The 27,878-nt window shown below is 40.2% G+C and overlaps 1 protein-coding gene across 2 annotated transcripts in view; it reads left to right on the forward strand.

Moving 5' to 3' along the window:
- SPECC1L (sperm antigen with calponin homology and coiled-coil domains 1 like) overlaps positions 1-27,878 on the forward strand; it is a 140,917-nt gene that overhangs the window by 67,510 nt on the left and 45,529 nt on the right. For both annotated transcript variants that reach the window (XM_049619114.1, XM_049619113.1), the window contains exons 6-10: positions 693-766; positions 1,912-2,087; positions 6,586-6,749; positions 11,041-11,132; positions 16,816-16,906. In XM_049619114.1, coding sequence (XP_049475071.1) covers positions 693-766; positions 1,912-2,087; positions 6,586-6,749; positions 11,041-11,132; positions 16,816-16,906 — 597 coding nt within the window. The remainder of the gene's footprint in view (positions 1-692; positions 767-1,911; positions 2,088-6,585; positions 6,750-11,040; positions 11,133-16,815; positions 16,907-27,878) is intronic.

Below are 27,878 nucleotides of genomic sequence, written 5' to 3' on the forward strand. Positions count from 1 at the left end.
ACTGTACCTTCACATTTGCATTCCCACTGTATCTAGAATGGTACTTTGCATATTAGTGGTACTAATTAAATGTTTACAGTGAATGTGGAATTATATGAAGAAAATTTATATTATGCAAGAACTAATTTGAGGAGTATTAATTTACTTTATGAATATACCACTTATTTTATAAAAAGACTTTCCATAGAATTCATGTAAATAGCAGCTCTCCAGGGTATTATGTAGATAATTAATGAAATCTGTAAAAATTTTTCTAATTCACCACTTTCTTAGAATTTCTTCCAGTGTGTAAAGTAAGTTATGCTTTCATAAAGAGTTTAGTTTAATAACCCTTTTGATTAAAAATTCACACTTTAATAGTAGTCAGTGTTATTTTGATTGGTTATGAGCCAACAATGTGCGTGTTTCTAACAATTGATTTTACTTAACTTTTTGTTTCAGAATTTAGACACTGAGGAAGGAAGCAATCCAGAAATTGTGATTTAAATTTGGTATTTTCCATATAAAGTAATATTGGTTAATACTTGGATTGAACATTCTTTTTTTTCTTTTAAAGTTTTGTATTAAAAATAAAGTCTTTGGGCAGGATGACCTTTTTTTTTAATGTTATATTTAAATTCCTCCTCCCTTTATATTATTCCTTTTGAACACAGCTTTAAGAATAAATATTTAAACTTCTGTGCTCTTTTCAGATACGGTTAAAAAACTCCAGGACCAAAAACATGACATGGAAAGAGAAATCAAGACACTCCACAGGAGACTTCGGGTAGGATAAATCTTCATGTATTATCTCATTAGAAAACCTAGGTTTCTGAAAGTTGAGTGCCATGTAGCCTGTGACTGTGTTAGCATTCATCTTAAGCTTCAGATACGGTTAAAATACTGATCCCACTGGGCTTTGGGCAGAAAGTAAATGGCATCATTTCAAGTTGGGATCAGTGCTAGATTCTGGATAGAAGAATCTACTAGTAATTTATGAGTGGTAATTTTTAAAAGATGGATTTAGAAAGCAAGTGTTATATTTTGGAAAGAAAGTTTATAAGCTCTTGATTAGAAAGTGTCCCAAACCAAGCTGTTTCCATTTGGGTTTTCTGTCTTCTGTGGATTTGATCAGCTTGCCAATAGGAGTGCCACTCTGATGCAGATTGGGGAAGCTCATCTCATAGTTTGGGTCCTTCCTCAGTTACTTAGGCTATATTCATGGTGTCAGAAAATTGCTTTGGGGTGACGGATGCTGGGCCTGGGAGTGGACAGCTGTGGCTCTGGTGGAGGAGACGCCCTGGGGCGGGGGGTGAGGAGGGTTGCCCACCCAGCCACACCCGCATCCTCCATGACTGTGGGAAGCAGCAGATCATACAGTTCCTTAGCTGCTCTTTTTGTATGATTTTGTCTGCCTAGTTTGAGTTTTGTGTTTTTCTTCTGGCTTCCTCTTCCTTTTCCTTTACTTTTGATTTTTTTTTTCCTGTTAGTTTTTGATGTCAGGATATTTATAGTTTTTCATGTAAAATTTTTCAGTATGGTTCACACACCATTTATCTACCTTCTTCAGCTTTTCAGAGGTAAAATGCTATATAAATTTTAAATAATGTGTTTATTTTCATAAGACTTATAAACTTGCATAAGGAAGGGAGGCTTGACATTATTGTCATTCATACTGATTGAGCACTCGTGCTTGATGCCTTAGCAGACAGATCAACTAGAAAATCTTTTCCTCATTAATAACAAGTTTACTACTATTAATTGTATTACCTGTTGCCTGTTAGAAATGGTAATAGCAATTCTCTGGGATTTAAAAGAAATTAATCATCATTTAGGACAGTGCATTACAGTCTGAATCATAAATACATTTTATTGTTTTTATAAGTTTTTATTACTTTCTTTTAGAAATAAAAATTTAGTTTTTTAATGTAGGAAGAATCTGCAGAATGGCGGCAGTTTCAAGCTGATCTCCAGACTGCTGTGGTAATTGCAAATGATATTAAATCTGAAGCCCAAGAGGAGATTGGTGATCTGAAGCGCCGGTTACATGAGGCTCAAGAAAAAAATGAGAAGCTCACAAAAGAATTGGAGGAAATAAAGTCACGCAAGTATGTTTTAAGAAGCCAATTGTGCGCTTATGTTTTAATAGAGAACACTTAAATCCCAATTTTGTGATGTGGTATTACGGAAAGAATGTGGGGGTTGACACTAGTGTGACTGAGTATGGATGCTAGTGGGAGTTACTCAGCTTTCCTGGCCTCGTTTTATGACACCTGTAAAATAGCACAGTCTATATGGATCTTTCAGAGCTGTTGGCAACGTCTGTAATCAATAACTCTGAAGGGACCAGAATGGTACCTTATGGTCTCTCCTTTCCTGTATCCACACACTCCAGTACTGTTACTTTTCTTTAGATTAATAGCCTCTGATTAAGGATGTATATACTCTGGAGGCAGACAGGCTTGGCTTCTGTCCAGTTCTGCCTCTTACTGGCTGTGTGTTCTTGGTCAGGCCACTTAACTTCCCCAAGCCTCAGTTTGCTCATCTTTAAAATGGAGACAGTACTGCCTGCTTTACAGTATTGCTGTAAGGCTTAAAGGAGATCTGTCTATACAGTGCTCAGGGCAATGATGAGTATACTTTAATATTATTAGAGATCCAAATAAAGAATGCAAAGTGAGTTTCTCTCCATCACTCAGCTTGAGGAGTTTTCACTTGTTGTAATGTTTATAACCATCTGGATCTCTATAGTAGTGTTTTTTCCCACCTAACATAGAGGTCATTGGAAACCCATGTAAAGTATTAGATGAGATGACATTTGTGATATGCTCTGAGTTCCTCAGTGAAACTCCATCTAATGAGTGGAGGAGGGGGGCAGTAGTTTTTATGTTTGAGGATATTACTAAGATTTTGATAATGGCTGGCTGAATCAGTAGAGCATGTGATTCTTGATCTCAGGGTCGTGAGTTTGAACCCTACTTTGAGCATAGAGTTTACTGAAAGAAAAAAAAAAGAATTTGATTATGCATTAATTAGTAGACAGAGGAAAAAATATAGAAAAATATTTAACAGGATATCATTGAAAAGCTATCTTGTCTTATTGTTGCCTAGCTCTAGTGTATGACCCAGAGAAAAGTATTACTAAACCATTTTTCTTTGGCTTCCTTAAGCAGAACGTAGAATGAGGTGGAAGAGTATTGTTTCTCTATTGGTGTAAAACTCCTATTACTTTACCTTTTTTCTGTATACTATTAAATGAATGGTGTATCAGAAATGTTTCATTCTAAAGCTAACCCGAGTAACTGAAATTCTGTTCTTATAGAATCATTCCATTGCGTCCTAAAGATGTCTTTGATGTAATAATTTTACTAACTTTTGGTCCTTGTGTATATTCTTTGTAACATTCCATGTGATGAATGGGAAGTATATATAAAGCACTTGGCACTCTGTCTGCTATATACCCAAGTACAAGGTTGTCTCCAGGAAAGCTTTCTGTGATTATTTTAATTTGAGTTTTTTTCTGACTGGCAAACTATGGGTATTCAGATTTGGTGGATATTTCTTGAAGACGAATTAAGAGAGATTGTCCATGTCATTTCAAGGAAAACAGCTGGTCATATTTGTTGCCAGTGCTAAAATGTGGGCTTTCAAGTGAATGTTAGGATTTGGGGAAACTTGTATCCACCATCGCAAGCTTGGCAGCTTCCCATATTTAATTTTTTTTTTTTTAATGTTTATTTATTTTTGAGACAGAGAGAGACAGAGCATGAATGGGGGAGGGGCAGAGAGAGAGGGAGACGCAGAATCGGAAGCAGGCTCCAGGCTCTGAGCCATCAGCCCAGAGCCCGACGCAGGGCTCGAACTCACGAACGGTGAGATCGTGACCTGAGCTGAAGTCGGACGCTCAACCGACTGAGCCACCCAGGCGCCCCTTTTTTAATTTTTTTAAATTTTTTTTTTAATGTTTATTTATTTTTGAGACAGAGAACAGCTTCCCATATTTAAAGAGTTTCCTGATGAGATCACTGGGGATATAAACAAATGTGACTTTTAAAAAATAAATCCTATGATGACAGATGTCAACATTTGGAAAATTCAGGTAACTCAGTGAACACTGAGTATGACCAATGCATGATCTTACACAGTCGCATATGGGTAAAAATCTATTTAAAATGTCAGGTAGACTAGGAGATTTTTATTCTTTTAAATTTTTATTTATATTTATTATTTTTCAATTTACATCCAAGTTAGTTAAAATATAGTGCAATAATGATTTCAGGAGTAGAATCCAGGGATTCATCCCCTACATATAACACCCAGTGCTCATCCCAACAAGTATCCTCCTTAAAGCCCCTTGCCCATTTAGTCCATCCCACCACCCACAACCCCCCAGCAACCCTCAGTTTGTTCTCTATATTTAAGAGTCTCTTATGTTTTGTCCCCCCTCCCTGTTTTTATATTATTTTTGCTTCTCTTCCCTTATGTTCATCTGTTTTGTATCTTAAATTCCACATATGAGTGAAGTCATACGGTATTTGTCTTTCTCTGACTAGCAAATTTCTCTTAGCATGATACACTCTAGTTCCATCCACATTGTTGCAAATAGCAAGATTTCATTCTTTTTGATCGCCAAGTAATACTCCATGTATGTATGTATGTATGTGTGTGTGTATATATATACACATGTATATATATGTTGTGTATACACACACACACACACATATATATCCATTGTTTATCCATTCATCTGTCAATGGACATTTGGGCTTTTTCCATACTTTGGCTGTTGTCGATAGTGCTGCTATAAACATTGGGGTGCACCTGTGTCCTTTGGATAAATACCTAGTAGTACAATTGTTGGGTCGTAGGGTAGTTCTATTTTTAATTTTTTGAGGAACCTTCATACTGTTTTCCAGAGTGGCTGCACCAGTTTGCATTCCCACCAGCAATGCAGAAGGTTCCTCTTTCTCCACATTAGGCTAGGAGATTTTTAATGGACAGAATAGGAAAAGTTTATTCACATGGTTTCAAATTCCACATTGCACCTAACTTTTAAGTAACCACCACTTACTACATTTTGGTATAGTATCAAGGAAAAAGTCTCAGTTGTCTAAAAAGCCACAGTTATCTATTTTAATATCATTAAAACAATCTTTTCCAGCTACTACTATCTGTGAGGCTTGTTCTTTTTTATTTTGCAATAGACTGAATAGAGAAGAAATGAGAATCTAGCAGTCTTCTATTTTGTTTAAGTTTATTTTTTGAGAGAGAGAACATGTGCATAAGCAAGTGGGGAAGGGCAGAGATGGGGAAGGAGAGAATCCCAAGCAGGCTCCACACTGTCAGCACGGAACCCAGCACAGGGCTCAATCCCATGACTGTGAGACTGAGACCATGACCTGAGCCAAAATCAAGAGTTGGATGTTTAACTCACTGAGCCACCCAGGTGCCCCTAGCAGTCTTCTATTAAGTCAGCTATCAAAGAGATATGGAGAAGTGTAAAAACACTGCTGTTCTTCTTCCTTTTCCTTTTTTTTTTTTTTTTTTTTTTGGTTTTAGAAAAGAGCTGTTTTTCATAAAAATATGTCATATTGATAAGTCCTGGGTTTATTTTTATTTTTAGTTCGTTAAATATTTTAAATATGTCTTAGTTTAAATTTCCATTACGATAAATGTCAATAGATATAAGCCACATAAAGAAAAGCTCTTTGGGATCCTCAGTAATTTTTAAGAGTGAAAAGGGGCTCCAAGACCAAAAAGTTTGATAATCACTGTTACAGATTCTTTGTTAAACCTTCTGAGCATGAGACCCTGTGGTACATCTGGAGGAAAAAAACTGTCAGAAGAGCCAAGTGGCTACCAAAATTTCCTAAGGTCTGACTTTGTTTTTGTCCACCTATAATCTTACTTGATAGTTTTATGACATGCACAAACTCTGCAACTGAATCTCATTACAGATGAAAACTTTTGTCAGCTCAGTGAATTAGAGCTGGCCAGAAATAAAGTGTAATTGATTTTTTTCAATGACTCATGATCCATCACACTGAGCATCTCAGAGACTCATGTTACTAATATGGGCCCAGGCTTTTTTTTTTTTTTTTCCTTTGTAGAAATCTATTTGGAGACTGTAGCAGATTTTGTTTGTTTTAAAGAATATGAGCTTTGATTTCATTTCTTTGTATTTCAATGTCTATGCATGGCATGTTAGATCCTGCTAGTACAGATAATCCATATGTACTGGTGAATTCCCAGACTCTTCAAAGCAGGACAGAACCTTGAAATCCCCAGTTCTGAGTCAAGATATTTGGCCAGTCCACTTCCCATTTTACTGCTAATTGATTACTGATGTCCTCACCTTACACTTACTCAGATGAAAATGGATTCTGATGGTTACTTAACCTATTTAGTATAACCTGATATAAAAATTTTAATATCATTTCCTGGAATTTACCAAGCAAATGAGAATATTAGACTAGGTAATTTACTCAGCTCTATTGATAATGTCTTTTTAAAAACTGATATTTTTTAGTGCTTTTCAGTAGGGAGGGGAAAATGTTATTTGCTAGTATATGTGTAAAAACTCCCTGATTTCAATATTGTTTTCAGGCAAGAGGAAGAGCGAGGCCGGGTGTACAACTACATGAATGCTGTTGAGAGAGATTTGGCAGCCTTAAGGCAAGGGATGGGACTGAGTAGAAGGTCCTCAACTTCCTCTGAGCCAACCCCAACGGTAAAAACCCTCATCAAATCCTTCGACAGTGCATCGCAAGGTAATTTCTTATACCCTATGCCATGGGCAGGCAGTCATTATTCACTTACCATCAATTCTCTGGCCTGGTTTGATTTTCTTTACCATCCTATTCTCTAAGCCTCATCAAATTTCATGTAGTATTAATGAGTTAGTCTTACAGTCAAGTGACTTTAGCAGGAGACTTAGGATCTGTTCAACTTCAGACATCTTGGTCTCAGACTTGGTCTTAAGATAGTCTTGGGATTTTGAGTGTCTTCTCTGTGCCTAAAATCTTCCGGATGTATGAATTCAGCTCTTTCCCTTCCTCTAAATTCCTATAAGTCTATAAATCCAAAGGCCTGCTTGACATTGACACTCAGGTATCTCCTACACATCTTCTGTCCAAAACCACACTCTTGTCCTTGAGCTTCAGTCTTTCCTCTTATAACTGGCAGCACTGTTCTACCCAGTTAATTAAGCCAGAAATCCTCCTTCCTTAAATCCTTTTTCTTTCTCACCTCCATATGTCGGTCTAGCCTCTAGCAGACACATCTTTGTTCTGTTTACTTGTCTCCATCTCTAGCAGCACAATCAACTGCTAGTACCAACCACCATATCTTCTAATTTCAGTTCTCTCCATTTCATTTCATGACAAAAAGATCTTTTTTTTGCTTAAACTCCTTTAGCTGCTTTATTATAGTTAGAATGAAATACAGATCCCCAGATGCATACGTGGTCTGACCCTGCCTTCCTCTTGCCTCAGTTGGATCACTCTTCCCCTGCTCTCTATACTCCTGCCTCACTGGACTTCAGTCCAGAAATAAGTCAGGCTCCATGTCACATGGGCTCTTCTGTACCCAGAAGCTCATTCTTCCTACCTTCAGATGCCTGCCTCCTTTTCATCTCTCTAATCCTCAGCTCTGGGAAAGGGAAAAAGATGTAGTTTTTATGTTTGCTTATTTATTTTGAAAGAGAGAGTGAGCACAAGCAGGGGAAGGGGCAGAGGGAGGAGAGAGAAAGAAAATCCCAAGCAGGCTCTGCACTGTCAGCCTTAGCCTGACGCAGAGCTCCATCTCACAAACCATGAGAGCATGACCTGAGCTGAAATGAAGAGTTGGATGCTTAACTGACTGAGTCACCCATGCACCCCAGGGATGTAGTTTTTAAAAACAACTAAATGGGGGACACCTGGCTGGCTTAGTCAGTAGAGCATGTGACTCTTGATCTCAGGATTGTGAGTTTGAGCGCCACGTTGAGTGTGGAGATTACTTAAAATCTTAGGGCTCCTGGGTGGCTTAGTCAGTTAAGTGTCCAATTCCTGATATCTGCTCAGGTTGTGATTTCGAGGAGGTGAGATTGAGCCCCATGTCGGGCTCTGTGCTGAGCGTGGAACCTGCTTGGGATTCTCTCTCTCCCTCTTTCTGCCCCTTTCCCACTCACTCACATGTGCTTGTGCTCTCTCTTTCTCTCTCTCTCTCTCTCTGTCTCTCTCAAAATAAGTAGACATTTAAAAAATAAGTAAAATCTCAAAAAAAAAACAACTAAATATAAGGTGTCGTAAAATTTATATTTTCTTCTAAAAATTCTTTAAACTTCATGATAGGCTTTATACTAATTCACTCTAATAATAGAGTTTCTATAATCTATGTTCTATGACTATACACAAATCAGTTTTCTTTGACTTAAAATCAGAGCAAAAGTCACTTGTATACTCACACACACTGTTGGTACAGATGTTTTGGAGGACAATATCTTCCAATTTAAAATGCCATATTCAGAGACCCTGAAGTTCTCATACATAATACTGGAACAAGTTTATAAAGATGCATAGATACAGCTATACACACAAAGTTTTCAATGTAGCGTTGTTTGAAAAAATGGAAAACCTGAAAATTGCTTATGTGCCCATTTAAAGGATTAAGTCAGTTATGACCCATTAGTACAATAGAATACTGTGCATTTTTTAATAAGGATGAGGTCAATCTCGAAGTACTGATGTTAAAATATGCCTGCAATACTTTATAGTAAGTTGCAGACTAGTATTGTATAGCGTGATTTTGTTTTTTAAATACATAGATTTTTGCACTAAAAGTGCAGGAAGATGCACTTGGAACTCTTGTTAGTGGCTACCTCTGGGTAATATGATGGACTAAGATGAAAGAAAGACTTACAAAAATCTATTCTTCTAAAATGAAATAATAACGGAATGTCTACACTAAAAGTCATGCAGTTATTCAAAATATTGATGAAACGAGCTCTAATGCAAAAAGATGATAAATCTGCTTCTATACTGATCTTTTTGAAAAAGCAATATTATAGGGGCACCTGGGTGGCTCAGTCGGTTGAGCGTCTGACTTCGGCTCAGGTCATGATCTCGCAGTTCGTGAGTTCGAGCCCCCCGTTGGGCTCTGTGTTGACAGCTCAGAGCCTGGAGCCTGTTTCAGATTCTGTGTCTCCCTCTCTCTCTCTGCCCTCCCCCACCCCTCTCTCTCTCTCTCTCAAAAATAAATAAACATTAAAAAAAAAAAAAGAAAAAGCAATGTTATAATAAAATATATCTAAGTGACTCAGCAGTTCCACTGCTTAATTATATGTGCAAAACAAGTTAACATAAGTATTCAGATAGTTGTACACAAGTGTTCACGGCAGCACTTTTCACAACAGCCAAAATGTAGAAACAACCCAGATGTCCATTAATCGATCAGTGGATGAACAGAATATGGTGTGTCCATCTGATGGAATATTATTCAGCTATAAGGAGGAATAAAAGAAGTACTGATACATACTACCATGTGGAAAACATGCTAAGTGAAAGCAGCCAGACACAAAAGACTTTAGGTTGTAAGATTCCATTTATAGGAAATAGGCAGAATAGGTAAATCCATAGAGACAGAAAGCAGTTTGGCGGTTGGCAGGGGCTCAGGTAGAGATCAATGGGAAGTGATTGCTTAATAGATACTGAGGTTCCTTTTAGGGTAATAAAGATGTTTTATAACTAGGTAGAAGTGATGATAGTTACACAATCTTGTAAATATACTAAATACCATTGAGCTATACATTTTAAAATTACTTTCTATTATGTGAATTTTATCTCCATAAAAAAAATGAATCTAAAAATAGCTGTTTAAGGGACGCCTGGGTGGCTAAGTCAGTTAAGCATCCAACTCTTGATTTTGGCTCAGGTCATGATCTCATTCATGGTTCATGAGATCAAGCCCCCACATTGGGCTCCGAGCTGACAGTGCAGAACGTGCCTGGGATATTCTCTCTCTCTCTCTCTCTCTCTCAACATAAATAAACTTAAAAAGAAATAGCAATTTATTTATTTATTTTTTTAATTAATTTTTTTTTTTTTAGCGTTTATTTATTTTTGAGACAGAGACAAAGCATGAACGGAGGAGGGTCAGAGAGAGGGAGACACAGAATCTGAAACAGGCTCCAGGCTCTGAGCTGTCAGCACAGAGCCCGACGCGGGGCTCAAACTCACAGACCGCGAGATCATGACCTGGGCCGAAGTCAGCCGCTTAACCAACTGAGCCACCCAGGCGCCCCAATAGCAATTTAAATATAAGTGCTTGGCTGCCTTAAAAGGTCCACAGTGATCTACAGTGATCTGCTTCTTCATCTTTTCTCACTGTGTGATATGTCTGATTTCATTGGTTTGTCCTGTTTTGTATTTAATTTAACTTCAAATGAATAACCATTTTTATGCACCCTCTACCAGAATCTGTACCAAGCCCAAGTATCTAGAAGTGAGTAAATTATGAATCCTACTTTTGAAGAGTTTAGTTTAGAGAGGGAGACTGACATGCGAGTGAATAATTACACATCATGCATTAAATGCAGACCAGAAAATACTTGTGAAGTGATGAACTCCACAGGAGAACATGAGAAAAGATGAATAGGAGCCCAGCGTTCCTTTGTTTCTTGTTTTTGTTTTCCAGTGTTCCTTCGTTGAATGTGCATCCACTGTGGGTCAGGCTTCTCACCTGATGCCTTTATGGAAATACTCCTCTTGGGTTTTTTGAACTTGAATTTCATTGGCTTATGGAGCTCTTTAACTACAAAAGTTAATTAAATGGCAAAGATGAAATGACTGGCATAACCAGGGTTGAGAATCAACGCAAAGACTCTGAGGAACAGGCAGTCCACCTAGTGTCGGGAGAAGCACCACCTGCTAGGCACAACTGTGTCTGTGTTGTGGAGGTTAGACGTCAGGACGGTTTCCAGGGGAGCCAAAGCATTGGATAATTTGGGAACCTTTCAGGGGAGACCAGTTATGAAAGCGTCCACTGTACGGTGATACACTCAGTATTTGTTTGTTTTTGTAGTACCAAACCCTGCTGCAGCTGCAATTCCTCGAACACCTCTGAGTCCAAGTCCTATGAAAACCCCTCCTGCAGCAGCTGTCTCCCCTATGCAGGTAAGTGTCCATGACCATGTAGGCTGTGAGGACCTCAGCACTTGAAAGTCCTCTTCAGAGTCATTTACAGTTACGTTAGGGGGCAGTGACAACCTCATGAGGGATGTACTTGGAATTGTGAAATGTTGTAAGTATCCTTACATTGAGATAAATTATGTAAAGGTCAATTATGTTACTCTTCTGAAAGTCTCCAATAATAGCAGTAGCTAACAGGGGTTGAGTAATTGCTGTGTGTTCTACACTGTTCCAAATGCTTTATAATGTGAATTCATTTAATCCTTAAAACAGCTCTATTGAGTGTTTGGTACTGTTCTTACCCCTAGTTTTCACATATAGAAACTGAGGCCCAGAAAGGTTAAGCAGCTTGCTGAGGATCATATAATGAAGAAGTAATAGAACTGGGATTCGAACCTGGGCATGTGGCTCCAGGGACCATCTCTCTAAGTAGAAGCTGTAGTTGGCATGTCTGAGTCTCTACTATATAACAAATCACTTCAAAGCTTAGTGGCTTAAGACAGCAGTTGTATTATTTTTCACATTTCAGTGTTGACCAGGCAGTTCTTTGCTGGTTTTGCGTGGGCTCACTTCTGCAGCTGCACTTAGCCGTAGGGTGGTCTGGGGCCTGGGTCACCAGGGATGGCTGGGTCACTCTCTCCATGTGGTCTTTCCTCTCAGGTTCCTTCATGGTGCAGTGTCTCAAACTCCATGAAGGTGAATGTGGAAGTTAGCAAAGCCCCTTAAGGCCTAGTCTTGGAACTTGGACAGTGTCACTTCTGTCCCATTCTTTTGGTCCAGCCAAGTCATAAAGCTAGCACAGATTCAGAGTGGGAGGGTTCTGCACAAGGCATGAATTCAGAAAAGTGTGGTTCATTGTGGACCATTTTATATCACAAGGGCATTGCTAGGACAAGGGCATTGCTAATCCATTATAGACAAGTCTCCAAAGTTGCTCTTCGACCACTGTGGAAATGCAGACCAGAAGCAAGGCAGATGGCTATTGCTCTGTAGTGCCCAAGAGGCCCTCTCACTGTGCTCTTGTTGGTTAGCCACTTTTGGAAAGAATGGCTCTGGTGGAGTTGTTCCACTTAGGTGAGAGTAGCCAAAGAAAAAATGGCCTTCAACCTAGTACCCTGTGATACAGGGTAGCCTTGGCCATAGGGTTTGGGAGCATTTTATTTGTGAGTGGAGACTTTTGTTCTGTGTTAACTATTATTGGCCATGTATTTTGCTAATGAATACTTTTTTTTTTTTTTTTTAACTTTTTCCTGTGTGACATTTAGGGTAAAAGTGCACTCCTGCATTTGTAATGCTGCAAGTTAGTGGCTCTGTATTTGCATGTATATAGAAGGTGTTATGCTCTTAATTTACAAGAAGGCAAGGGAATTCCATATCCCATCTATAGATGTAATGCTTTTTTTTTTTTAATGTTTGTTTATTTTTGAGAGAAAGACAGAGTGCGATCAGGGGAGGGGCAGGCAGACACACACACACACACACACACACACACACACACACACGCAGAATCTGAAGCAGGCTCCAGGCTTTGAGCTATCAGCACAGCCCAGTGTGGGGCTCAAACTCACAAACTGCGAGATCATGACCTGAGCCAAAGTTGAACGCTTAACCGACTGAGCCAGCAAGGTGCCCAGATTTAATGCTCTTTATGTGCTCTCTGTTAATCACACTTTTTCTAAAGACCTCAAGATACAAATAAAAGCAAAATAAAGGTGCAAAATATAAACTTCAAATAAGGTGAAGTTTCTTTAAATGGTATATGTCAGTTGAAATTTAATGTACAAAGCATGACTTTGTAAAGATAGGAGGTAAAAGATCTCTGTAAGTTGAAAAAGTTAATAATTACAAGTCCCATTTAGTAGCTTTGTAGTCCTTGGTTATTTATAGTTAGCACAGTGCTTCTCAAACCTAATTGTGCATGAAAATCATAGATTCCTGGGCCTCATCCTAGTGAATGAGAATCTCTATGGAATAGGGCCCAAGATTGGCATTGTTAGTTTTCAAAACTCTCTGAGTGGGAATTCTTCTAGCTGTGCAGGAGTGGCGGCCAGATTGCTCTGCCACCCCAAGCAACTTGAGCACTGGACAAATTATAGGAAGCAGTTATATTCAGACACATACAACAGGCAGTACAAGACTGTGATCCATGAGTACAAGTTAATAAAAGTCCTGCTGGGTCCACACGTGTCCTGTAGGGAGGTTTCAGATGGTGGTTACAGGGGAGATGAATCCAGATAGAGCTGGGAAGGGGGAACTAGTTGGGTCTGAAGAGACCCAGATCAGCATTTAGGAAGAATGAGAGAGCTAGAATTTGCAGGGCAGAGGACCTGGGAGAAGGGAGCTACACAGAGGAAGGGTCTAGAACTCTGCAGAGGCATCCCTGTGAGTCTTTGCTTAAATGCCAGTCACAGGGTGAATTCTCACAAGGCTGCATGAACAATTTTCAGGAAACAGAGTTACCAGGGAGCTGTCAAGCAAACACTTCCCATAGTTCACACAGGGCAGGGAATCGTTTGAGTTGTCACTGGTCACCATGGAGAAATCTTGCGATACTTGGAACATTCGTTAGAGACCCCTAAGGGGCACACCATGAAGTAGAACTAAATAGCAGCTCTTGAGTAAACACTATGCTAGACCTACCTTAAAAGACCTTAAAAATAAAGCTCAAAAAGACCTAGGAGATCCATGAGTAACTGGGGTACTCAACCTCTCAAATACTTCTCAGTGACTTTCACCTCCTGGTAGTCACACTCTTATGGAACCATGTTGGCTGGACTTCCTGACTCACTTCTGATGAATAGAATGTGGCAAAAGGCATGGGATGTCACTTACAAGGTAAGGTTATAAAAAGATTAGCTATGTCTTGAGGACCCCTCTTGCTAACTCTTAGATCTAGTCACTCCAGTGAATAATTTAAAATTGAAATACTGGGGCGCCAGGGTGGCTCAGTGGGTTAAGTGTCTGACTTAGACTGGGGTCATGATCTCACAGTTCATGAGTTTGAGCCCCGCGTCGGGCTCTATGCTGACAGCTCGGAGCCTGGAGCCCGCTTCGGATTCTGTGTCTCCCTCTCTCTTTGCCCCTCCCCCTGCTCGCACTCTGTCTCTCTCTCTCTCAAAAATAAATAAACATTAAAAAAAATTTTTAATTGGAATACTTAGCAATACATTTAACAAAATACTGTGCAAGATCTGTACAGTGGAAAGTATAAAACATTGCTGAGAGAAATTAAGTAATAAATGGAGAGATATATTCATGGATTGGAAGACTCGTTGTTATTATCTTATAGTTCTCCCTTACGTTGATCTGTAGATTCAGCACAATCCCAATGACAGTCCTGCATGCTATTTTGTAGAAATTGATAATAAAAATTTAAATTTATATGGAAATTCAAAGGACCCTGAATATCCAGAGCATCTGGGGGATAAAAAAGGAAACAAATTTGGAGGACTTATACTACCTGATTACAACACTTACAGTAATCAAGACAGTGTGGTACCAACCTAGTTTGTTTATTTATTCATTTTTACAGAGTCTTTATTAAGCTGGTAAACTCCCCATCCCACAAATAGCTAGAGTACCAGAAGTTGCAATTACTGACGTAAGTTTAAACATAGACATTAGATCAGCAGAATAGATAGAAAATCCAGCAATAGGTCAGTTGATTTTCAACAAAGGTGCCCAGGTAATTCAATTGAGAGGGATAGCCTTCCCAACAAAGGATTCTGGAACAGCTAGAATCAACATGGGGAAAGAATAACCACAACCATTACCTCAAGGCATGTATAAAAACTGAAACTGGGGCTCCTGGGTGGATAAGTTGGTTAAGTGTCGGACTTTTGATTTCAGCTTAGGTCACGCTCTCACAGTTCATGAGTTTGAACCCCGCATCGGGCTCTGTGCTGACAGTGCAGAGCCTGCTTGGGATTCTGTCTCTCTCCCTCTCTCTCTGCCCTTCCCCATGTTCTCTCTTTCTCTCTCAAAATAAACTTAAAAAGAAAAAAAAAAACAAAACCTGAAATTAACTGTAGACCTAAATGTACATGGTAAAGCTACAAAACTTCTAAATGAAAACGTTAGAGAAAATCATCCTGACTTTGGAGAAGGCCAGGATTTCTTATTTAGGACACAAAAAGAATGAATTATAAAATAAAAGTAATAAATTGGGCATCAAAATTTGAAACTGCTCTGAGAGATAATTAAGAAATGAAAGACTGGAGGGGCGCCTGGGTGGCTCAGTCAGTTGAGTGTCTGACTTCACCTCGGGTCATGATCTCACAGTTCGTGAGTTCGAGCCCCACATTGGCCTCTGTGCTGACAGCTTAGAGCCTGGAGCCCACTTCTAATTCTGTATCTCTCTCTCTCTCTCTCTCTCTCTCTCTCTCTCTCTCTGCTCCTTCCCCGCTCATGCTCTGTCTCTCTCCTTCAAAAAAAAACAAAACAAAAAAATTAAGAGATGAAAGACTGGGGAGAATATGATTGCAATACATTTATCTGTCAAAACACTTGTATTCCAAGATGTATTTGTCTTCTTGATCGAAGACAAACCAGTAAATAGCAGACAAAAGATTTTAACGTTTATTTATTTATTTTTGAGAGAGAGAGAGAGAGAGAGCGCCAGAGAGAGGGAAGAGGGGTCAGAGAGAGAATCCAAAGCAGGGTCTGTGCTCGAACTCACAAACTGCGAGACCACAACCTGAGCCAAAGACAGATGCTTAACCAACTGAGCCACCCAGGTGCCCTGCAGACAAAAGATTTTAAAAGTCCCTTCCTAAGAGAAGATACACAAATGGCCAGTAAACACATGAAAAGATGTCCAACACCATTAGTCACTGGGAGGTAAAAATTAAATTTACAATAAGATCCCATTATGTACCCTTTCAGATGGCTAAAATTAAAAGACCATATCAACTGTTGATAAGGATGTGAAGTTGAGCCGTGCATACTTTTCTCCTGGGAATATGAAATAAGTAGTTTGATGCTCACTAGATGAAAAAAAAAGACTGGGGAAATAAGCATGACAGAAAGGACAGAGATGTAAACACCATGGACTGTATGAAAATAAGTAGTTTGGTGGTATTTGAACATTACCTAGAGATGGCAGGAGATGAAGCAGAGGAGAGAGGGTATAAGATCAGAGATGGGGAAGCCAGTGGGGAAGCCACTGCAGTGGTAATGGATCAAGATGACGGGTTGTACTGGGGCAGTTGTAGTAGGAGCACATTTCATATTTAGCTGATTGGTATGTAATATTTAAGAATTTTCTTTAAACAAAATAATGAGATCACACTCAAAATACCAGGGTTCAGTGATGTGGGGAGGGAAAGTATGACTATACAAAAGTCATGGGAGGCATCCTTGTGGCGATGCAAATGTTCTCTATCTTGTGTGTATCAATGTCAGTATCCTGGTTGTGATATTATACTGTACATGTTACCATTGGGGTAAACAGTCATGGGCACATGGGATATTTCTGTGAATTTTTAAAATAGTGTATTGATTGCATTATATGCCTGTAAGTGTGTGTATGGTTAGCCTTATTATAATCATGTGGAAAGAATTATGCAAATTCATAACTAAATATTTACTCTCTACAACATTGACTTTATTTCTGAGTCCCAGCTCTAGATTTAAGCTAACTTTGATACCGTTTATCTTATGATTTCAGAGACATTCTATAAGTGGGCCGATCTCTGCATCCAAACCCCTGACAGCGCTGTCAGATAAGAGACCAAACTATGGGGAGATCCCCGTTCAAGGTATATCTGTCACAGTCTTTCACTTTCACTATTCATTTTTTATTCTTTAGACTTTTTTGGCTAAATAAATTTTGATTTTCTTTGTTCTTGACATTATTTCAACTGATCTGGTATATATCTTTATCAGAAGTTTACTAATTATATGTCTTAGTTATAGATGGGGAGATTAGTTATTAATAAATGCATCTTGGAAGACAGCTCTCTCGTAGCATTACAGTAGGCAGTGGAGGGTCCACACCATTACTGGACACTTTGTTTTCATAGTTCTTGATGGGGTACGTACTGCCCTCTGCATTTTATAGCTACTAAAAATGAGGTTTCAGAAAGTTAAATAATTTAATACAGGTTAACGTAGTTCATGAATAGTGGACCCAGGCAGCCTGACCAAAAAGCCCATTCTTTCAACCTCTGTATTCTGTATTACTGTCCACGAGAGGAAACTGAGACTCTGAGACATGAGGTCCAGATAAGGTCCATTCCTTTGTCCACTGGTAAGGGGTTTGCCCATTTTCACACAGCTTGTGGTAGCTGTGTGGTACCAGAACCCACATCTCCTGCCTTTGGAAGTGAGAGCTCCTTCTCTTACCTACACTGCCTCTTCCTGTGTGGTGCTGAAGTGCACTGGAGAAATGGTTTCTGGCATTGGGGATGGTGCTGTGAGATGCAGATGTCGGACTTCTTTTGCGGTAGGCATGGATGTGCTCAGGGGTGTACATCCCTCAGGAGCCTGGAGCTCTTCTCACTGCTGCATGCTGGACACCTCCATGTGTTTCTCTGCACATTTTCTTGGTTGTGGCAGGTAGCTTCTAAGCGTGAGACTACAAAGTTTCAGCAGTTTTGGGGAGGAAATAAGCAGACTTGAGAGAATTAACCTTTTAAAGAACCAGAGGATGCTCTATGGACTCCATGGAGCACCTGGTGCAGGAGGCATTCCTTTTGGCAATGGAACTGGCCCTTTGCAGCCAGTCTTGAATGTTCAGATGAACTGGTTGTGCCCATATTTAGGGACAATGGAACACAAGATGGTGCTGCTGCTCCCTTCCCTGTACAAAGGCTTGCCTTCTACCCCTGGCTCTTTGCCCTGGTGCCTTCATCAATCATGACTTAAGGGCTTTTCTCCTCTCAGAAGGTCCTTTTGTTAATGGAAAAAAGAGTAGAAGGTATCAAGTCTCTGTCTACATCTTGACCATGTTCTCACCCTTCCCTCCCAGATGAATTCATTAAGGATTATGTATGTGTAGAGTGCATATATCATCGGCCTTGTGTGTCCTGGCCATTGACTTCTTTGAGGCTGTCTTCTCATCTGTGAATTGGAAATAATCGCAAACTTCTTAAATCTCTCTCTTCCCGGGCTCTTAAATCCACTTTCCGTCTTTCACCCTTACCATTCCACCGAGGTTGCTTCTGTCAAGGTTGTCAGTGATGTTGTGGTTCTAACCTCTCAGTCCTCATCTGCTGTGAACTGTAGGCAGCATGTGACCCTGTTGAGCACTCCCTTTTCTGGGAAGTTCTTTTTGCTTTCTGTGATGCCCATTCCTGTGTCTTCTCCCTCCCTCCCAGGCTGCTCATCCATCTCCTGTGCTTGCTCCCCCTCCATGACCTGTCAGTGGTGGTGTGCCTCCAAGCTCAGTCCCTGGGCCTCTCTTCTCTCTCTGTACTCACGCTGTTACTATATTCTTTTTCATGGCTTTAACTGTTATTTGTCAAATGGATATCTCCAGTCTGTTTCTCTCCCCTAACTCTAGACTCATCTATCCACTTGCCTATTCAATATCTCCATTTTGATATTGAATGCTCTCAGACTGAGTGTGTCCAGTACAAGATTCTCACATTTCCTAAACTTGTTCTACCTGTAATCTGTCTTCTCCATCTCAGTTAATGGCAGTTTTATTGGAGTCATCCTTAACCCCCTTCTTTATCTTAGACCCCATATGTGAGAACTGTGTGGCTCTTTTTTTTTTCATGATCAAATCCATTTTTTAATTGGAGTATAACTGACATATAACATTGTATTTGTTTCAAGTATACAACACAATGATTCGGTATTTGTATACCTTACAGAATGATCACCACAATAAGTCTAGTTACTAGATACCATCTGTCACCATTACAAAGTTACAAAACTGTTTCATTCTTTAGGAAGCTCCATTGGCTCTGCATCCAGACTCAGAGCATTGCTCTTCCCTCTACCACCATCTCCCTGGTCAAGCCACCATCATTTCTCACAAGGGTTCTGGCAAAAAGATTCTTAATCCCCCTCACAGTCTATTCTTAACCCTTCAGCCAGCATAATCTTGAAAAATAGAAATTGTAACACGTCATTCTACTCAAAACCTTCCCCTAGCTCCCCATTTCTCTCAGAAGAAAAGCTAGAGTTCTCTTAGTGGTCTCTAGGCCCTCCCATTGTGGCCTTGGTTGCCTCTCTGGCCTTCCCACATTTCTCTCTCAGTCACTCTGCTCAGCCACATGGACTTCCTTGTGCTCCCTGGGCACTCAGGCACACTCTTGACTGAGGAGCCTTGGGCTGGCGTGTCTGCTGCTGGAGTGCTCTGCTGTGTGTCTGGACTGCCCACTTTTGCCTTCCTTCAATGCAGGTGAGGTGTTCTAGTCTCACCTCAGCTGGACCCTGCATGCCATACTTAAAATTATAAACCACACTCTCCTTCACATGCCCTTTCCAGGACCCCTCTTCCCTTTAAAAAATTTTAACTTAGTACTTATCCCTTCGGGCAGGCTACATAGTTGACTTGTCTGTAACTTTTATTGTCTGCCTCCTCCCTAAACCGGGAGGTCTGTGATTTTAAGGATTTATGTCTGTTTGGTTCACTGAGGTATCTCAGCACTTGTTACAAAGTACTGGGCTCTTGATAATAAATTGTAAGATGAGTGAATGAAGTTAAAGCCTGTAAAAGGCTTAGCATAGATTTTAGTCCACAGTAAATGCCCACTGTTAAATTTTATTACTATTATGTGTGAACTTAATAGCGCAAGTGGCTGAGAAGGATGGCTCTTTATTGTCTGAGTACAAGATTTTAGTTCATTGCAAGGCAACCAAGGTCTCTAGAATTTTGCTTAGCTGCCGGCAGGTGGTTGTGAGAAAGCATCACTACGCGTTATGTTTTGGGCATCTATAAGCTGCAGGCACTAAGGACAAAAATAGAAGCCAAGGGTTCAGGAGCACTCCCACTCAGCTGCCTGTTGCATGTGCCCTAGTTCTATCAATAAAGTCTGCAGTCAGTGCCAAGTTCAGTTGGAGCCAGGAGCCACGATACCACAGCCTTTGAGAATATGTATAAAATAACCCTGGGCCAGTGACAGGCCTATGGGAGAGACCCTATCTTTAGAGCCTTGAGGTGATCCTTGGACACCAGAAAAAACTGAGTCCCCATGTTACAGTTGGAGAAAGATGGGGATGCCCCATGCTCCAATGAGAAGTGACTCAGGGCCTTCCAAACTTCCGAAGGCCATGCTGAAGCCGACCATGGGAGCCTTCTCCCCTTTCAGCAGCTACCTTCCCAGGCTCTTCTTGATCGGCTCACAACTAGGCAAGGTTTACTGGGGAAAGCCAGCACCTGCAGTGTTTCTTGAACTTACCTGTTGACAAGACTTACTTGAGTCGTTTTGTAAAATAGGGAATCCTGGGCCTCACCTCAGATCTACTGCCATATACTCTCTAGGAAAGGGAGCTTGGAAACTTCATTTTCATAAGCACCCCAAGTAATTCTGGGAAAGGACAAATTGGGGAAATTGGGCAAAGAATATTATTTAGTTTTTCCTATTAACTTGGCTTTTGTGGGTACAGAATGGGGGTGTGGAAGGTTGGTGGGCCAAGGTTATTGACACAGACTAAATGTGTTAAATGTCTCCAGGGCTCTGCTGAATGCAACATTTCCCTGGTTCTCCTCATTTTATTACCTGGTAAGGTATCAAATGATAATGCTATTGGATATGGGGGTATGTGGTCAGTCTGTGTTAATTCAGGTCTCCTTCTCCACTTTAGACTGTGCTTCATGGGGCTTAGCTGAAACAGCGCAAATACAAGAGAGAGTGGGCAACATACCTAGGTGAATTTTTTTTTTTTTATGTTTATTTTTGAGAGAGAGAACACAAGCAGGGGATGGGCAGAGAGAGAGAGGGGAACAGAGGGTCTGAAGTGGGCTCCCATGCTGATATTGAGCCTGATGAGGGGCTCGAACTCACGAGCCCGCGAGATCATGACCTGAGCTAAAGTCAGAAACTCAACTTACCTAGCCCCCAGGCACCCCTTTACTTAGGTGAATTTTATTTGAGAATTTGTTGATAGTGTGATCTTTTATTTTAAACAGTCATTAGAGAAAGAAACCACGTATAAAACAAAGAACAACTAGGGGGCTTGGGTGGCTCAGTTGGTTAAGCATCCGACTCTTGACTTCAGCTCAGGTCATTATCTCATGGTTTGTGGGATTCAGCCCTGTGTTGGTCTCCACACTGACAGCACAGAGCCTGCTTGGGATTCTCTTTCCCTTGTTCTCTGCCCCTCCCCTGCTCACTCTTTCTCTCATTCTCTCTCAAAATAAACTTAAAAAAAACCCCAGCAACTAAGAACAACCAAGTGATTCTTGGTCATAAAAAGCCACCATGGTTATCCAAACTGTGATAAGAGAGTAGGATTTCTAGGCTCTCTCTTGAAGCACTTTTCTTCCTTGATGGTTTCTTTTATTATGACATAAATTAAAGAACAATGTATAATTTTCATTTTGAAAATTTCAGTGGCTTCATTACCAAAATTTTAAAAGGTGCTGCCTCTTGTTCTACTACACTTAAGTTAGAGAATTTGGTGTTTTTGTCAGTTAAGCGTATTATAACAGGTATAGGGGTTTTGTGTTTGCTCTATTTTAGCATCATGCTTATGTGTCAGTTGCAGAAAAATGTTTCAGTCGAGAAATCTTATCATAAATGGACTAATCAAATGCTGTTTGGTTGGTAATGTTGGTTAGGGTCATGATTGTGCCCCCTCAGTGACTCTTTGTAGATAGGATATGAGTTAGTGTTTATGGCCTAGTAAGCAGGAAAGGATAGATCTGCTAACCAGATACATGCATACAGGTGGTTGAAAAGGTGTTTACTGTCCCCACTTGCACAGTGATCTTATAAGGTCCAGAGTGTTAAGCAAAAGACCTCAGCTGGATGTTGCAGATGGTTGGGGAACCTAGGTTTGCTTAGTATCAGGGTGACCTGGTGAGTGTCCTGTGTCATGGCTCAGATATTTGGTATCTGTGAAAGTTGATTAATCCAAGTGTAGTTATGTTCTGTAAAGAAATTCATACTTTATGAAAAAAATTTTTATTTTAGAGCAAGTGTGAGTGAGTGGTGGGGGGAATGGAGGGAGAGAGGGAGGGGGGGAGAGAGAGAGAGAGAAAGAGAGAGAGAGAGAATGAGTGAGTCAGAGTCTTAAGCAGACTCCATGCTTAGTGCAGAGCCTGCCACAGGGCTTGATCCTGACCTGAGATCATGACCTGAGCCAAGATCAAGAGTTGGACACTCAAACCAACTAAGCCACCCAGGTGCTCCAAAGAAATTCATACTCTTTTTTTTTCTTTTTTTTAATGTTTATTTATTTTGAGGGGGAGAGAGAGAGAGTGCATGTGCACACACAAGCCGGGGAGGGGCAGAGAGAGAGGGAGACAGAAAACCCCAAGCAGGCTCCATGTTGACAGCACATAGCCCCACGTGGGGCTCGATCCCACCGCTGTGAGACCATGACCTAAGCTGAAATCGAGAGTTAGATGCTTACCCGACTGAGCCATCCAGGCGCCCCAAGAAATTCATACTCTTATCATCTGTTTAAATTGTATTACTTGAATCTAGAGATGTAAAAAAGTTTCAAAACACAGTATTTTGAAAACATTGATTTATGGTAAGGGTGCAAATAATAAATGTGATACAAAGGAGGTTTTACTAGAAAGCCAAATCTTTGTTAAAAGTTATAGTCTCTTTTAAGTTAATATAAGTAAAAGCAAAAGAGCTTTCTGTTCACAGTTTCACAGTAATTTTCATTCTTCAGAGGATAGATCTAAATCAGATTCTGGATCTGAATCAGCCCTAGATCCAGCTCTAGCAGCACAATTCCTAGGGAAAATTCAAATAGACATACTACTACACTACTCTCTTTTATTTATAGTCTAGTGAGTATCTACCTATTCACTTTGAAACATTCCCCTTCTCCGCCCCTGCCCTTTCCTTCTTTTTCTCTGTAGTTCTTGGTATTTGTCTTGATAAACCAGAGTATCTAGGCTCATATTTTTTTCCCAACATACTATTAGGAAAATTTCAAACATACAGAAAAGTTGGAAGAAATTATATAGTGGAAACCCACATCTTACTATCTAGATGCTATAGCATTTTGCTGTGTTCACTTTATCACATTTATCCATCCCTCTATCCATCTTTTTTTTAATGCCTTTTTTTTTTATAATGCTTTTCAAGGTAAGTTGCAATCGGTACACTTGAGCATGCATTGCAATATTTATTTATGGTGTTCTCTCAGCCTTTAAACTCTTGAGATAAGTTTAGCCTTACAGAAGAGTTGGAAAAATATTACAGAACTCTCTTACACTCTTTCCCCAGCTTCCCTTATGTGAGCATCCTATACAACCATAGGGCAGTTATCAAAAATAAGAAATCTGTATCATTAAAATATTATGAACTAAACTACAGACTTTGGATTTCACCAGTTTTTCCACTGCTGCCCATTTTTTATTCCAGGGTCAAATCCCGGGCCCCACTTTTAAGACTTAGTTGTCTTACCTCCTAAAGTCTCCACCAGTTTATCAGTCTTTCTCTTTCATGACTTTGAAGAATACTAACCAGTGAACTTTTTAGAATATCTCTCAGTATGGGTTTGTGTGGTATTTCCTTCTGATGGGGTTGAGGTTATGTACTGTCGGGAAAGCACCCCGACAGAGGCGAGGTGCCCTTCTCAGGGTATCATCATATCAGGGGCATGTAAGGTCAGTACATCTTACTACTGGCGGTGTTGGCCATGACCACTTGGTTAAGATGGTTGTCTGCTGGTAATTAATAAATATCCTGTTCCTGTTTAAACTTTCTTTCACTGCTTTTAGCATCTGTTTGTGTATTTTGCCTGCAGTAATTATTACTGTGGTGTTCTATACCATGATTTTGTTTTCTTTCTTTCTGTAAGGAATTATTTATATTATTATACCTACTGTTCTATTTATAATATTTATTTGTATTAGTATAGACTCATGGGCATTTATTTTATTCTTTGGGTTGTAATCTCTTACTGTTATTTCTTTTGTTAAATTATTTCAACTTGGGAGCCACTGGGAACTCTTTCACATTGATTTCTTGTTCTTTTGACACAGCCCCCCTCCCCTCAAAAGCACTTTCTTACTTTTGGGCACCAAGTGATCCAGACTTGTTCTTTTTCCTCTACTAGCTCTGGAATTAACCACTTCTCCAAGGATCCCTGCTTACTTTTATTAGAGAATAGTATTTGAAAACAAGATCTGGGTGCTGGCTTTTTGCTCATTGAGGTTTCAATGCCTCCTGTCCCTCTCTGGATGGAGCTAGGAAAACTTTGCATGTATACCAACCCATGTGTACATACACATATGTATTATTTCTATATCAAAAACCATGAGTTTGTGCTAATGTCTTTGACTCCGAGCCAGCACCAAAGGGTGCATTCTAAGCTTTTTCCTATTCCTTATTTATACCTTCTTTCTCCCGACAATGGGAAACCTGGCTCTCATTATCTACAATATATTGACTTACTTGTTGAACCCTCCTGTTTGTATGCAGTAGTTTCAAAGTTGCTACACCATACCCCCCTGAGAAGCAAATCTATCAAAGTACAATGCACACAGTTCATTTTGTGTTTAACCTTAGAGTATCCGGTCAAAACCCCTGTTTTCTTAAAGATACGTAGATCAGCCCCTTTTTTCATCACTCTCAGTGTGGTTTTATTATGCTTCTGTAATACAGTTAGATTAATTTTGTCACAGTCTGCATTTCATCCCCCCCCCCCCCCAGTTCTGGTTGGTTAGAAAAAAAAAATTGTATCCAGTAAAATTCATTCTCTTCTGTGCATTGTAGGGTGTTTAGCAGTAACCGGAGACATGGTTCTCACAGTTCTGTTTGTCTAATTTCAGCAGAGAGATCGAAACCATAAGCTAAAAACAAATAGGAAAGCCTAGTTGGTCTTGTATGTTTGTCTACTATTTCCATCAGAGACTTTAACATATTCATCATAGTACTTCAAATGCCTTGTCCAATAGTTCCAACATTCTGCCATATCTGAGTCTGGTTTTACTGATTACTTTGTGCCTTGACATAGTGAACTGGATTTACTGTTTTTTTTTTTTTCTTTCTTCTTGCTTTCTGTGTATGAATTCTTTATTGAAAGCTGGACATCTTGTATAGGGCAGTAGATTGTTTTTTTGTTTTTGTTTTTGTTTTTTGTTTTTTGCCTTGACACGTGCACCTGTCTCCATTAGTTGTTTAGTGTGGGAGTTTGAGTTAATCTGTGCAGGAGCTGGGTTGGGTTTGAGTTTTGTTAAGTTGCTGTGATGTCCTCAGTGCATAGCAGCCTTCCAGTTACTCCAGTAACCCTAGTGTTTAGAGAGGGGCTGGTGTTTGGGAGTTTTCTCAATGTCTGCTCCAAATTCAGCTTTAGGCTCCCTTTGCATTGCATCTCAGCTAGGGCTGGTCTCATACTCCTGCAGCTCTTTCAGCTGAAATGTCTTATTTATTCATTTGTTGAGAACATATTTTCTTTTATAATGTTCAACATGTTTGAAATAATAGCTGCTTTAAAATTCTTTTCTGCTAATTCAACACATGGGTCATCCTTGGGTGGTTTCCATTTCTTTTGAGTGTGGGTCAGTTTTTTCTCTTTCTGTGTATGTCCAGTAATTTTGGATTGTATCCTGGGTGGCGTGAATCACACATTGTAGAGATTGTTTTCTATTTTGTTCCTGTGCAGAAAATTGGGGTTTGATAGCAAGGAATTAACTTGGCTCACCTCAAACTCCATCCAACCTCTCTTTTCCTTCACTTGAAATACCTGTTCAGTTATTTTGTCCTTAATTCAACTCCTTAGAATCTGTGCTTGTGGTTTTCGGAGGTCAGTGAGAGATTTGGGCAGAGTTTATATACAGAATTTGTGATTCTTTCTGGTATTTCCTCTACTCCCTCCTTTTCCAGCATCTTTGGTTGTCCTGAAATATATCTTCTGCTTCTTCAAGGCAGTAAAGCTGTGGGTTTTCTACCATTTGCCCTTGTGGCCTTAGCTGGGGTCTACACTCATGCCTATAGCCATAAACTGGGAAATTTGCCCCCTGCTCTTTCCTCTTCTGCCTGCTTTTGGATTCTCTTTAGTGTCTTTAAGTGGTTGATTTTCTTTTCTTTTTTTTTTTTTCTTCAGATTTTGTACTTGTTTTTGGCAGGAGCATCGGTCTATTTGGAACTACTCTCTGAACAGAAATTGGCTATTTAGGCTCCTATTTCTAAACCCACTATTTTGCCTGTAAATTTGTTTTGGGAGACAATATAGGGACAACTGCCTGTACCTGTTTATTACTGTGATTTCTAAAATAAGAGAATTAAGGAGCAGACCTAGTATGCTCATGTTATCACTGCCTGTCTGTTGGAGGTAAACAGAACACTTCTATGTAGGTTATCGCTTCCTCTGAGCCCTGGATCTCATCCCCTTAGGTTTCACAGATGCTGTTAGCCTTGGACTATTACCCCCTTCTCCTATATCTTCAACTTTACCCTCTCTACTGGCTCCCTTCCACTGTCATTTAAAAATGCTCACATCTTGGGGCGCCTGGGTGGCTCAGTCGGTTAAGCGTCCGACTTCAGCTCAGGTCACGATCTCACGGTCCGTGAGTTCGAGCCCCGCGTCGGGCTCTGGGCTGATGGCTCAGAGCCTGGAGCCTGCTTCCGATTCTGTGTCTCCCTCTCTCTCTGCCCCTCCCCCGTTCATGCTCTGTCTCTCTCTCTGTCTCAAAAATAAATAAACGTTAAAAAAAAATTTATAAAAAAAAATAAATAAATAAAATAAAAATGCTCACATCTCACCGAGGTTAAGAGAAAGAATTCTCTCCCCTTCCCCACCTCCTGCAGCTACCATACTTTCTCTCTTCTCCTTGCACAGCTTGTCCTCTTCCTCTCTCCCCAATCACTCCTCAGCACATTCTTGCCTTACTTTTGTCCCCACCAGTGTATGAGATTGCTCTGACCGAGGTTACCAGGGCCCCCAGGTCACCAAGTTCATTCTCATTAGCTCTGTGCTGATAATTTCCAAAGTGATGTATCCCCTCTGACTTTTCTCCTGAACCTCCTCTGTTGCTCTGCATCTTCCCCTGCATCTCTCATAGGGTTCTCAAATTCAGCATGTTCTCATCTATCTTCCTCCCACAGTACTTTTCCCTTTTCTTGTCTGTGTATGTGGAACCTTATCCGTTGTCACCTCCATATCCATTGGGTCAGCAAGTCTGTTGATTCTGCCTCATTGAACAGCTCTTGAAGCTGTTTACTTCTCTCCATCCCCCCGGCACAACCCAAGTCTAAGTCATTCTCATCCCTCCCCTGTACAGTCTAACTCCTCATCCTGCGTGCACTGTTGCCCTTCACTCCGCTTCATCCACAAAGATGCTTTCCTAATAAAACCTTCATTGGCTCCTCACTGCCAGCAGGATAAAGTCCACACTCCTCAATTTGACCTGCATCACCTGCATGCTTGCCCTTGCCTGCTCTGGCCCTTCCAGCTTGCCTTTGCCACCTCATCTGCTCCTTTCCTCCACCCCGTCCTCTGAACATAGACACCCTGGGGTTGTTTTGGTATGTGCTGAGCACTCAGCTGGGAACACTCTCTGTCCTCCAACCTCTCCTTTGCCTGTATAAAAGCTATTAATTACCCTTCTTGTCTGAACTGAGATGTTATTTCCTGGGGAGGCTTTTC

This window comes from Panthera uncia, assembly GCF_023721935.1.
Source record: "Panthera uncia isolate 11264 chromosome D3 unlocalized genomic scaffold, Puncia_PCG_1.0 HiC_scaffold_8, whole genome shotgun sequence".
In the NCBI taxonomy this organism is placed as follows: Eukaryota; Metazoa; Chordata; class Mammalia; order Carnivora; family Felidae; genus Panthera; species Panthera uncia.